The sequence below is a fragment of the Rhea pennata genome, chromosome 2, assembly GCF_028389875.1.
Source record: "Rhea pennata isolate bPtePen1 chromosome 2, bPtePen1.pri, whole genome shotgun sequence".
In the NCBI taxonomy this organism is placed as follows: domain Eukaryota; kingdom Metazoa; phylum Chordata; class Aves; order Rheiformes; family Rheidae; genus Rhea; species Rhea pennata.
In genome coordinates this window covers 87,512,151-87,525,696 of record NC_084664.1, presented here as the reverse complement: position 1 = coordinate 87,525,696, position 13,546 = coordinate 87,512,151, and the positions used below count along the sequence as shown (strand labels likewise).

Sequence of the window (13,546 nt, the reverse complement as noted above, 5' to 3'; positions counted from 1 at the left end):
ATCTTAATTACTGAACCTGCCTGGCCAATATCGTGTCAATTTAATGCTGAGAGCAAGCTTGCACCCGTGAGCAGGGAAGGGTGGCGTTACCCACAGGCCAGAAAACTTAGGTGGTGGAGAGATGGCTGTCAGCACTGTGCTCCTCAGCCAGAGGGTCACCTTGCCCAGCACCAGTGCTGCCTGCTGGGCAGTGACAAGGAGAGGGTCCCAGCAAAGGGCTGCTGCCAGCTTTGCCCCTGCTTCTTCCTGGAGGAAAGAAACAATTTGAGCCGTGTGTGCTACCTGAGCGTCCAAACTATGCCTGCCAGCGACACAGCCAGACTTTCTGCTGCCACTGCTGCCCCGTGCGATGGGCGATGTCTCGTTATTGACAGGGCTGCCCTGCACAGCAGTGAGTCCCTTGCTGCCCCTCCCTCCCATGGCAAGCTGGGCATGCCAGGGTTAAATATAGTCCTCACTGTCTAACTAATATAACCCTCGCTGCCAGGAAGCCTCGAGGCATCCCTGAGACTGTCTTATTTCTACGAAAAAAGCTTAAGCATGCTCATACTTAGTTCACAGGAGGGGTGAATCCCCTTTTGAGCCCTCCTGCATGAGAAGCCCCTTGCAGGAAAAGCTGCAGACTAAACTGGACCACAGACTGGGGTTGGGGGTGAACAAGCACTGCCCCAGTTACCAGGGCTCCTGCAGGCACCTTGCTTCTGCCCTGAGCCTCCTTCAAATGCTGAGGCAAAGCTGACTGCATCATAGATCTCCCTGTTTTTCCTGTTCAATTCCTGGTCGATTCCCAGTTTCAGCAGTGATGTCCTGCAGAAGTGAGTTTCACTCATTCTGCATGTGCTGTGTTTGCCACTGGAAGGGTGTGGATGTGTTTCTTGCATCCGATATGTCATAAGTGCTCTCAGGTTTCATACCAATCAACAGCTTGCACAAACCATGTTCATTCAGTTTTTCCCTCAGCAATTGACTGGAAAGGTGGCACATACACACATACACTTTTTGCAGGAAGCAGATATTCAGTACCCTTCATGTGCATCACCTCGCTCTTAACAGTAATTTGCACAAATTCCCTTCCTAGCCAGTAATCTTAGCATAGGAAGAGAAACTCTGGCAAAAGTGCTAATGTAAATACCACAGCTTAGAATAGAGCTCAGACTTATTCCCATTTTTTGTTGGTTCTTTCTTCAAAGTTGATGGGGAGTTAGGGCATGAGTCACAACAGATGCTGAACAGGGTATATTGTTCTGAATTTCCTCCTTTCAGCATAAAAGCACGCACTAGAACAAGCATGCCAGCCTGATCTTTATATAGGGACATATTAAACTGGGGATATAAAATACTACTGAGCAACGTCATGGGAAACAAACAACGTTCTTTTACACATTTTTTAAGAGACATGAAAAAGGGTGAAAGGACAGATTTGCTTCCCTTCCTCTCCCAATCCCTCCCATCTCTTCATAAATAGATTTCTGAGGCATTTGATTTATTTAGGAAATAAGTACAAGTGTTACTATATTTTGCTATAATAATTATTCTTGTATGAGGGCTGTAAAAAGAATTTCTCTCTGACAGTTTAAGGCCAACGAGTATCTGAAATTGAATATGGCCTTGTGATTAGTGGTGCAGTATTAATCACTGGTGTCAAGAGACACAGGTGGAGTCTTTGTCTGGATTCTCCACATGCTTTCTCCTGTTAATAATATCTACTTCTTCACACTCATTTCCACTGTAATGTTTAGCTGCTCTTCCTTAGTCACTTAACAATAATCACAGTATATTTCAAGCAATCAGAATTTCACAGGGGAATCCTGTAGGGATCCAGACTCCAGGAGCCGGGAAAATGAGGATTTGAGAGTTCCCCTGTGTTTAGTGAATCCTTCTGAAGTGTGTTCTGGCTTTTCCATACTTGAAAAAAATGTCAAAAGGCAAGATCAGACCATAGATTTAATTTCAGATGGACTTCATCTTGGATAACAAATTATGTGGGATTTTATTTTTCTTATCTTGCCTCATCCTGTGTACCTGCACAAAGTGAATGCAGAGCAAATCTAAAGTACTGCCAGTCTGATGCTGGGTTGGCATGGATGAAGGTGATCACATAAGAGGCAGAGTAGAAGAACTAATTCTTAACATTTGCATTCTAGTTAGCATTACAAATAGTATTTATTCTTTTTTCCCCTTTTTCCTTTCATCATGTGTAATATGTATATACAAGGTACAGGAACAGGAGGGAGGGAAAAAGGACTATAGGAAAGAGGAGAAGAAGGCAGGAAGGAGCAAAATTACAAAGAAATTTATGCGTTATTTGTAACTGCTTCCTGCTTAAAATGTAACTTTGGTGATGCATTCCATGCTTTCTAGAGTGCTATTTCATGAACGGTAGTCAGAAGCTCTGAAGAAAGACCTCATTATAAATAGCAATGAACACTTCTACTCTCTGATAGTCCACAGAATTATTTTCATACTATTTTAAGCAGATTAACAGAAAGCTGTTTGCATTACTGTGTTTGGATAATGCTAGACAGCAACCAGCAAAATAAGATGTTAGCAGAAAAAACTTTAGGATAATGAAATTGTGATGCAAACATAGTGTAATACTTTAGCTTGATTGAATAATTTGAGACAATGCCATGTAAAGTATGATAACATTATAGTATAGATAGAAAAGGTAGATACAATAAGGTAGGAGAGACAAAAAAAAATAGAGCAGTTACACAGAAAGCAACACCTTTGAGAACAGGCATTACATCTGCTCAAATCTCCTAGCTGAAGCCCACAGAGCTGCTCATATAGATTTCCCTTTCCTCAAAACTCCAAATACTCAGTGTTTTGACTCCCCTCATGTGTTTCAGTATTGCTCCCGAATCCAGATAATTCAGAAGCTGGACTGGTGTAAGCTTAGGAAAACAGCAGGTCAACACCCTGTGTTTCATGGGTGAGAGAAGCTTTTTAACAGCTGACCTGCAGGGGTTGTTACCTTGCAGTTACTCAGATCTCCTGCAAGTTGTGAAAATTAGCATGTGGGATGGCCTCAGAGAAAAACAGCCCTCTCTGGTAAACTGGGCTGACTTGGCAGCCACCGTGGAAAGGAGCGCTGTGATCACACAAATCTGCTCCTCTGACTCCTGGCGGAGTTGCAGCTATGAAGCTCCAATGACTGTAAATGCACCTCTTACCTTTCTTAACTCCTTATGGGAATATCTAGCTCTGCAGCTTTGACCAGACACTATATAATTTAGTGGCTCATGCATATTTATTAGCATGAGCTCAGTCTCCTCCAAACATAGTTGTGTAGCTGGGCTGTTGACAAAGACAGGTTGCACATAACAATGTCTTTGAAAGAGAAGAGGGAGAGAGGAGAAGCAAGTTGATTGCCTTCCCCTTGGTGCTACAGGAGGTTCTCGGTAAAGCCAGCAATGCCTCACTGGTCCATCTATCACATGTACCAGAAAACACTCTGGGGGGACACACCAAGACAGGACAAACCTGATGGAGTTGTTGGTCAAATCCGGGTCCTTGGCAGAAATTATCTGTATGGTAGTCCCAATCTCCACGTCCTCAGGCACTTCCACAAAATAAAAGCTGGGCTCAAACACAGGAGGTTCGTCCACATCTTCCACACTGATGTGGACCGTGGTGGTGTCTCGGAAGGGACCCAGGTTTAGGAATCGCATTTCCAGATGGGGGTTGGCACCTTCTACCTTCAAAGTATAGCTTTTCTTGCTCTCAAAACTTAAAGGCTGAGGAGAAAAATTAGATCTAGCATTAGGCACATTGAGCCATATGCTTTAAACTCTTTCCTTCTAACTTTCAGAAGTAAAAGACATCCTCTACATTTTTTCTTCTTTTTTTAAACAGATCTCTACTATGATTTTTAAGCATAGGAGTATATATTTATCGTAACATAAACATTTGCAGATGGAAGCAAAGCACAGAGCTTCAGCAGTATTAGGAATGACACTATTTTTTTTTTTTAATTTGACGGTTGAACTGGAAAAAATAGGGAGATATATTTGCAGATTGCACCAAAATACATATTCTTTCATCTTTCTTGCTGAAATGAAAATAAAAGCACCCATATCATCATTGCATTGTGATTTATACAGCATGTTTCATTCCACTCTAGAGAAAAAATAAAAAAAAAAGAAAACAAAGAAAGCAGATGGAAACATTTCACATACACTTTGGGAGCACTTGAAAAGAAGGTGAAGCTATGAAGAGCTTGTTCCTCAAAACTGGCCATGATGATAGTCGTAGGCCAGTGACAAGCACATTCACACAGGATATGGAGATCCCAGTTAGGATCCCTGTTTCTTTCTGATGAGATCTGAGTGTGCATCTCGAGAAAGCCCTGTCTCCCTAGCCACTAAATGGCTCGAGTGGATGTAAGGGGTCATGGCCAACCTCTCTCGAGGGATGCTGCTCCAGCATAAGTAATTCATCCTTTCCAGAAGTGGGACCTGTCACTTCCTCAGTAAGTGTCCTAAACACAGATTCAAAATCCAGGTGTGGTCTGTGTTGAGGATATTTTAACTTCAAAGTGTTATGAACTATCTCTGACCTCTTCCTGTTGAAGCTTTTTCAGAGGACCAGTTTCCTCTGTTAGCAGCTTTGTGAATTCAGTTTTCTATCCAGATAAAACTATTTATTTGGCATGGATTTACATTTGTAAATGGGGATTGTAAATAAGGATATAATCTGGGGATGCCAACACTGAACTTTTCAATAAATAAATCATTAATTTCTCTGTCCTCTTCTTTTCACAGATCTCTGAAGAGAATAGAGCCTCTCCAAAAGCTGCTTAGATCTGAATGTAAAATTCCATATTTAAACTTCAATTTACCAATCTTAATAAAAGATAAAAAAAAAGATCTGACAACCAGACTGTCAGTAATGAAGGCTCAGCCTGAAACATATGGTAGTCTTTCACCAAATCAAATACATCTTACAGAGGACATAGTCATACTTTCCAAGTTGCAGTTAGAATTTATAAGCAATTCTGCTGCATATCGAGTCTCTTAGCATTATAACAGTTAAGTGTTTACAGTTCTTTATGTTTATAGTCTGGGGAGTTTTAATGCTGAAAACCAGCACAACTGGATTCCATTAACTGGCATAGATCCCGAGCAAGACAAATGTTGTACCATAAAAGAAATGGCCCAGTTCTCAGAGGAGTAAAGTGGACTAGGACTAGGAAACAAACTATTTTTGTTTCATGAATGGCTTTTAAAATGTGTGGATTTATTTGTATACACAGATTTGAGCATGCTGTATAGAACTGCCATGTACAGACTCGAGTTTATTCAGTCTCCTATAAGACTGCTGTTGTCCTCATAGCTCTGTTATTCCTATTCAACTCTTTTTTTGAAGACTTACTGGCAGACAGGGGCAAGAAGATGGGCAGGAGGATGGAGAAGAGGGAGCGTGGCAAGGCAACTGGAAGATGCAGGTACAAAGCTCATCACTGCAGCAGTGAAGTCCTCCTTGGCCAGTCATAATCCATTTCTACATTCCTAAGCAGTGGTGCAGCTGGGCATTTCTGCACTTATTAAATGTACATTAGTTTGCCGAACAAAGCAAGTTTTATGTGCCTAGGCACTGCAGGAATATATACTATGGGCCTCAAAATGTCCCCTAAATTCAGTGGAGGCTTCAGTTCTTGTCTCCTGCCACAACAGCTTCTTTCTTCAGAGATGGAAACATGTCAGTGACATACAAAGGCTTACCGGTACCAGGAGGTTCTTCATGTGAAGGCCTGACCAATGACTGGATCTAAAACTCTTTCAACATTTAATACATGGGGGTGAGAAATGAAGACTGGAATGGGAATTGCTTTTTATTTTATTTGTGTGTGTGTGTGTGTGTGTGTGTGTGTGTGTGTGTGTGTGTGTTGGAGCTCATGCAAGTCCAAGATAACTGAAGAGTCTATGCAGTGATACAGCATCAACTGTGCAACCTATAGCAGCAGGTACAAAGGATATGAAGCTTGCTCTTTCTCCACCTGGTAAATCAGTGACTACGGCATGCAACAGTACTTGTCAGCAAGGATGTAACTAGCTCTACAAATATATTACACATTACTACAAAGTCATTATGGTCTACTAGTTGCATATTTATGCATTGTAAAACATAGCAATAAAATATATTCACAAGACCAAGCAACAGTTATTGTCCATCTGGTAAAGAGCATGCAATACAAAGCTGCTTAAACGTATAGTAAGAAAAGAGACCATTATATCTCCTGGAACACTGCACATATACTAAAAGCTAATTCATAAAAGACCAGTTAAATCACAGAAACACTTAATAGCTGTAAGAACCAACTACATTAGAAAATGACTTAATCACTTAAAATACTTAAGTTAGAAAAAGGAGAAAATCAAACAAGTTTGATAGGCCTTCACACTTTTGGTGCTCCTGGGCTCAGACACCTCAATTTGCTTGGACTCCTTCATCTTTGACTATAGCTCCCTCTCTATTACTTGCTTTCCCTCTCAGTCCTTTCACGTGTCATGCCTCAACACTGCTTTTGTGATCATCAAATTTCTCTTCTACTGGTGTGTTTAAACCTCTTTTCCATGCTGGTCCCCTGAGGAGGATCTTCTCCTGTGAACAGAGTGCACGGCAGGTCCCGGCAGAGAGACAGGCATGGCAAAAAGCACCAGCCACCCCACAAAACGCCTCCTCTTCCTCTTCCCAACAAGACCCCCTCCCCCCCCCAGGGCAAAAGAAAAAAGATACCAAAAGATCAGGTGCAATTTTGGAGGAGGCACTGGGAGAGAGGGCTTCACCAGGTAGCAGTGCCAAGGAGACAGGCGTGGGGCTCTCTCCTGGAGAGCAGGGTGCTACCTCGTGTACAACCCATCGTTTCCTATGGGGAGCATGAAAACAAGGGCAGGGAGAAGTAAGCAGCCATCACTAGTGTGAGTAAAAAAGCCTTGCCGCCTTGCCGATAGGGAGTTTTAAAGGAACTGTTACTCCTCAGGAGGTACTCAGCATTTTGCAGGACTATTTTGCTGAGATAACCACATTTAAAGAACTGATAGTTTTATCTGTAATTGTAATTTCCAACTTACAGATGTCCATGAAAGAAGCAGGATTAGCAATAGCTATTGTATCTGGGAAATCTCTCTAGAAAAATAAAAGGGAAAGTTTTTCTTTCGAAGAAGATTTCATTATGGTTTTAGAAATGCATATATACACATATTTGCATTTTTCACTGTCATATGCTTTTCTATCAATACTAATTAAATGTCTTTTCTTGGCCAAGTAGATCTGAAATCTGGATTTAAGGACAATTTTACCAATGTTTGGCTATTGATAATAATAACACTACAACAAGTCATACTCATATAGAGAATTTTACAAACATTAGCATACAGCAGCTGGATTGAGCAGTGTGTATTTGATATCAGCACATAACTCTTATGATTAATGCCAGATATTTTTTTATCTCCTCCTCCTGACATACATGAACATCTACTAAAACTGTATTTGCAGTAAGCAAAGGCAAGCTTATTGACATTTTTGCTGCAATGAAACAATCTTTTTCCTCAATAAATGAGTGAAAAATTATATTAAAGTTTTCACTCAGCATCAGTTTCATTCCACCAGAGTACTTAAGCACATGCTTTACTTTAGGGACTAGTGCCCATAAACAAGAATTGGAGAGAGTGGATCATAAATACATGTTTAAATGCTTTGCTGTAGGGCATAGAGATGTGCAGGGTCAAATTTATCCCATGTGTCGATCCTTTTTAGTAGTTAATTTTGTCCCAAGTGTATTTAAATGGAGAGTATATTTCTGTATGAGTACACTAGATACACCTAGGCAGAAATACAATTACATTTTCAAAACCTAGAAAGAAATTTCAACTTCTAGCATTTATGTAAGACTGTAGAATAAATACCTTACAGCAGGCAGTCTAAACAAAATACTCTATCGCTTTCTGCATAGCCTGCAGTACAAAGTACTAGCAGTTTCACAGCTGCCATTTTAGAGACAGCCTCTTCTAGTCTAATTAGCATTTATGGATCTTCAAGCAGTAATTAAAAAAAAAAAAAAGAACTGCCTGGGTTTTATTGGTTTATAAATAATTCTAAGGCTTGCTTTAGTATTGTGTGTGGGACACCGGAGTGAAAAATGTGTACAGTTCAAATGCAAATATTGATCTAATTTCTTCCATTGCAGGATAATGAAGCTACAGAGAATATTTAAATAGATAAATAGTGAATCAGAACATTCCTCTGGTGGGAAAGACATGTTTATGACAATGTTGTCCCCATGTTTTAAGGCTGCTCTTAAGAACACAGTTTGTTTTCATATTTCAGCAATGAATGTTAAAGAAATTATGTTTTATAGCAGGAAAGGGGCTGCTGTCATGCAATGGGGACCAAGTTACTGTAGCCATAAGGGAATATTGCGCATACAAAGCATAAGCAGGATGATTAGCCATATAAATTACTATAAAAAGGAAACTTTACTACCTTTCTAACAGTTATGATGCCAACTTGGTAATTAGGATCAGTGTTAATGTCAAAGACGTCCAGTCCATCTCCATCCACAAGGCTGTATTTCATCTCCGCGTTAATGCCTTCATCCAGATCTTTAGCAACCACGCGGCCCACAGTGGAGCTGACGGGAGCGGACTCCAGCACACTCATCTGATAATGTTCTGGCACAAGTGGCAGAGAGGGAAAGAGGAGAAAAAACAAGCAGTGAAAAGGAAATAAAACCTGCCCAACAATTCAAAGGGCACGTCAGGGCAGCCCATAAATAATACTGCATAGTCTGCAGGGAATCTCTAGTACCTTCTCCAAGGTGGAAACAGCAGTGTTATTTCCATTTAAAAGCCCAGGCCCACACCAAATTGCCTGGGAAAGTTCTATTTAGATATCTGTCATATGAACAGGTTTCTCTTCTAAATAATAGTATACCTAAAAACGGTAACTTCAACTGGAAAAAGAGGGCAATTAGCACTAGAGTTGTTGCAGCCTTGATGCAAGCCAGGATGTGAAACAAATTTAACAGGACAGGCATCTTTTAGTAGATTAGCTTATACGGTTGGAATAAATGTGCAAGTTTTTAAGCACTGCAAATCCTTCCTCAGATCTGTGCAGGCTTCTTTTTCAGGCTAGAACAAAGCTTTGTGAACTCAGAAGCTTGCCTGGTTCTTCCAAGTTTACCGTTTTTTCTATTAAAATGTACTCTCTCTCCCTACAAACCTTATCCTGAGCACAATTGGTGCATCACTAATTTGCTGAGTGGCAAGCCTGGGGAAAGAGAGAGCTGCTATTTAAAAAATATGTTTTTTAGAAATGTCCATGCTGTATCTATAGTACTTTCTGCCATTATATTTTATGTTCAAATCTTCCTTGGTACACTTGCTCTGTTAACTCTGTCATTAATTCAACTTCACATCAGAGAACAACATCAAAGATAAGGTTCGATCTGTTACCATTTTTTGCTAATCTAGAGACTGATATCAAACAGTCACAATTCATGAAACTTTAAAAACAGGATTGGCAATGATACATTCAACAAGTTGCTTTGAAAGGAGAAGAAAAATGAAAGTTGATACTTCTTGCTCATTTTAGTGGAGTGCTTTTATTTAGCAGTGCAGCATGTAGAAGCAGATGGAGAAGAAAGATAGCATCAAAAAGAACTGTAGAGGTTTTCAGTTCTCTGCCAGGTTAAAAAAAAATGGCAAAACAAGAATTGCTTGAGATCAAGCTGTACTAGTAAAGATTGGCTTTCTTTTCCCCCCCCCCCTTTTTTTTTTAAAAAAGTAGAGCCTTGAAAGATATAGTTCTATCAAACCAGAAATATGTTGTTTGCCAATTTTTAACATTAAGACAGAGTTATGTATGTAAACATGATCTAAAAAAATGTAAGAGAAAGGGCAAAATATTGCACATCTTGCTTTGAGATACACTTCTGCACATACAAAGTAATTTTTCTGATGCCAGTGGAGATACTTGCTTTTACATTGTCCTAACTGAGAGTGTTATATACTTTAGGTTTTAACTGTTTATTGGCAAGGTTTAGATGAACCTTTACTGGAGAAGAGTCTGTATGACAAGGTATGCTACGCTGACAGCACAACTACCAGATGCTATACTGCAGCGGCCTGGCTGCCATATTGGCTGAATTATCTGTCATCTTCCAGCACTGCCACATGTCCCTTATTTGACAGACATCCTTTTGGTGACCGAATGAAAAGAGAAACAGGGCAGCAATTAGCAACCAAAGGCAATGGCCACTAGCTGCATAGGAACACAAAGCATCCCCTGCTTTTCTTTTTCTGTAAATTAATTTCCCACGTTTTAAAAAAGCATTGCTTTTGATGACTTTGATGCTCAGAAACCTTTTCTGAAAGACAAGGTGTTGAATGTCCCATTTTGACATTTTTGAAGGAAAGTTCTCTTCTTCAATCCAAAATTTTGCCTGTCTGTAGTCATCACTAGAATCAGTTGGAAATTGGCTGTAATTTGAGCAAGCAGCAGTTGTGCAAGCAGGCCACCCCTTTTTGCCCATCCAGTAATGCCCTGATGCAGTAGATACTCACTCTGTGGAAATCTGGGTGGATTGTCATTGACATCGGACAGGGTGATGTTGACTGTGGTTGTTCCAGCTAATCCTCCCAGCTGTCCACCCATATCCTTGGCCTGGATAATCACTTCGTAATATTCTTTTGCTTCTCTGTCCATGTTCATTAGCGCAGTCCTGATTAAGCCTGTGACAGTGAGGGGGAAAGGGGGTTTTAGAAACAAAAGAAATGGCATTTAAAGAGCACACAAAACAAGGAAGAGCTGTCTTGTTACTGTACTGTACTCCTGGTGTAGCGAATGAGATCAGCTTCTGCATTCAGTCCCACCTTTGCTGGCATGAAGAAAATCACCCAGTCCAAAACTAGATTAATGGAAGATGTGAATTTTAAAGGAGTGCAGTTAAAGTGCATCAGCTGTGGGGCAGGCTGATCTGTTCAAAATCAAAACGGTGTCTTTCAAGGGAACTCAAAAAGTATTTTAGGAACAATGTATGCTAAACTGAGTTAAGGCTCTCCCACCCCAGGCTAAAAATGTCTGTGTAAAAGCTGGGTGAAATGTGACTATTCAATAAATAAATCAAGATGAGTTTTCCAGTGTCCCCACGCAAGTCCTGGAGGCAACCTGAATGAAATCTATGGTCTTTGCTGGAGTCCTTGTGGATGTATGGGGAGTCAGTGACAGCAGAATTTGGGGTGAGCTGTGAAAGACAGGTAGTTTGCGCTGATCGTTCCTGCAAGCCAGGGAAGAGAGCAGGGAGAGGGGGTGGTGGTGGAAATAGCTAGTCCTGCTACCTTGCACCCTGCACTGCCGTCCCTTTCCTTCGGGGTAACACTACTGCAAGAGGACATAAGGTGGCAGCAGCACTTCTCTTACGAAGGCTGCAGCGAGCTGGCCAAGGTGATCCCTGGCTTTGCTGACTCACAAAAGCAGGCTCTTGCTTCTGGTTAGAAGCAGAAATTCGGAGAGCAGAAACTGCCCAGACTCCTTGGTGTCCTTCCTCCTCTTTCTCTGCATTCGTAGCCCCTGGGGTCCTGGCTGGGATGCTGAACTCTCCTTATTCAAGCTTTTTGCATGCCTGCCTCAGAACATGCATCTTGGATGCTTTCTTTTTCTTTGGCAGTTGGTCTATTGGCTAATGCTCTCATTTCCACCCAGCTGCCTCCTGCATCATACCCTTCCCCATGTTTGGCTGCAGGGATGGAGGGACATAGGCTTATCTTTATAGAGTAGTCAGACCTCAAATGCTCCGAGTGTGATTCTTTCCTTGGGCCCTGCGTACATCCTTGCCTGCTGCATGCTGGCATCCTGTGGCTTTGCAGCACAGGGCCTCTGCTTCTCTCCTGCTCTGTGTACCCATCACGGCTGCTCAACAGGCTGCCAGGATGCATGAGGAATCCGAGCAAGGGAGAAGCAGCAGAGCAATGATACAGCCCAGGAGACATGCTCTGAAGGGACAATTTCTTTTGTGGAAGCCAGGCACTAGGAGCCCTCTCCAAGCACTGGCTGTGATACATTTAGGATGTCCCATTACATGAACGCCTGTCAGGGGAAAACACATCGCGTCGCCAGGCACCTGTCCCAGTCACATGGCTCGACTGGCAGTACTGGCACACTGGGACTCTACTGACTTGTATGATTTGCTCTTAGTCTTTATTTTTAGCAGACACACAATGTATGGGTTTAATAAATGAGCAGTAAAAAGGCATTGCATTTGCAATTATCACTGTATGCAAAAGGAAAGAAATAGCGGCCAGTACTGAACAATTCACAGCGCACTATTTTATTCTTGCTACCTGCAGTCCTTAAGAGTCTCATCCTGCAAAGTGCTGAGTAACTCCCATGGAGAGCTATGGCTCCAAAACTCCCATGTATATAAATAAGATATGAAAGGACTTAGCACTCTGAGAAATATTTTCTCCTTAAGAATAATCTGTAGGGAATGTCCCCTCTCAGTTTGTCCTTAATACAGTATGAGCTATATCTAACAAAAGACGTCAGTGCCTAATAGTCAGGCTCTGGCATGCCTACATTTGAGGCTGCTGGTCCCTAAAGGAGGGCCAGTGCATGGTCCCAGAACAGCTGCCACACTGTGCAGGGAACCTCCTATGCTGGTACACACAGCAGGTCAGCAAAGAAACGCCGAGAACGGTGATGAGCCTTAAAACCTTCCCTAGGGCTGTGGCAAGGGAGCAGGTCTCCTTATCTTCTGAAATTAGGTGCTGGTGCCATTTCTTTTACCAAACCAAATGAGACTCACTCTCTTTTAAAAATAAATAACAGCAAAGAGGCTGTGCTCTTTCTTTTCCAAAACATCCAGATGGTTTCTGAGGAAGATTCAGGGGCCATTCGCTATTCTTCCTGAGGGTATTTATAGCCACATTTTTTTTTTACTGTCTAGGAGAAGAAGAGCATGGACAGGCTGTAAAAGTATTCTGGGGAAAGGGAATAGCCAGTTCTCCATCCTTCCTTTGAAAATGTTCCTTTATGTATACATTAATTTAGAATTTGTGAGGCAAGAGAGAACAAGATCAGTAACATAATTCTGTAGCTAAGAGGTTATGTTGGGAGGTAAAAATTTCCTAGCAGAAGAGTGTCTTGAAATGGGTTGTCCGTTATTGGGTGCTTTAACCACCAGCCACTATTATAAAGGAGTTGGTAAGCTGTTATGCTCTGGCTCTTTTTTAAAGAAATGTGACAGACACAACTGCGTTTTGTGTATTACCACATCCTACAGGTGGATTTGTGCTGAGAGAGCTGATTAGAGTCCTGGACTTGTGTTGGAGAAGCAGTTCCCAGCTCACAACTGCACTTAGCCTAAAAGGGTGCCCCGTTGCCAATTGCAAAGGTTGATGCAGCTCTGGACATGTCCAGAGCAAGCAAGTAGGAAAACTGTGGAGAAAGAAGACTTTTTCTGGGTTACACAGCAATCAAGTACAGGGTTACCACTTTGGATTTAGGGGCCTATATTCTGCCTTAGTTGTACTTTAGTGGTTAA

At 41.6% G+C, this 13,546-nt stretch overlaps 1 protein-coding gene across 2 annotated transcripts in view; it reads right to left on the bottom strand.

Annotated features, from left to right (window-relative positions):
• CDH20 (cadherin 20) overlaps nt 1-13,546 on the bottom strand; it is a 38,681-nt gene that overhangs the window by 15,349 nt on the left and 9,786 nt on the right. Inside the window, exons 4-6 of one of the 2 annotated variants that reach the window (XM_062569845.1) lie at nt 10,569-10,736; nt 8,488-8,675; nt 3,487-3,740 (exon numbers count right to left, since the gene is read on the bottom strand). In XM_062569845.1, coding sequence (XP_062425829.1) covers nt 3,487-3,740; nt 8,488-8,675; nt 10,569-10,736 — 610 coding nt within the window. Of the gene's footprint in view, nt 1-3,471; nt 3,741-8,487; nt 8,676-10,568; nt 10,737-13,546 lie in introns of both variants that reach the window. The other variant, XM_062569846.1, reaches the window with a different exon arrangement.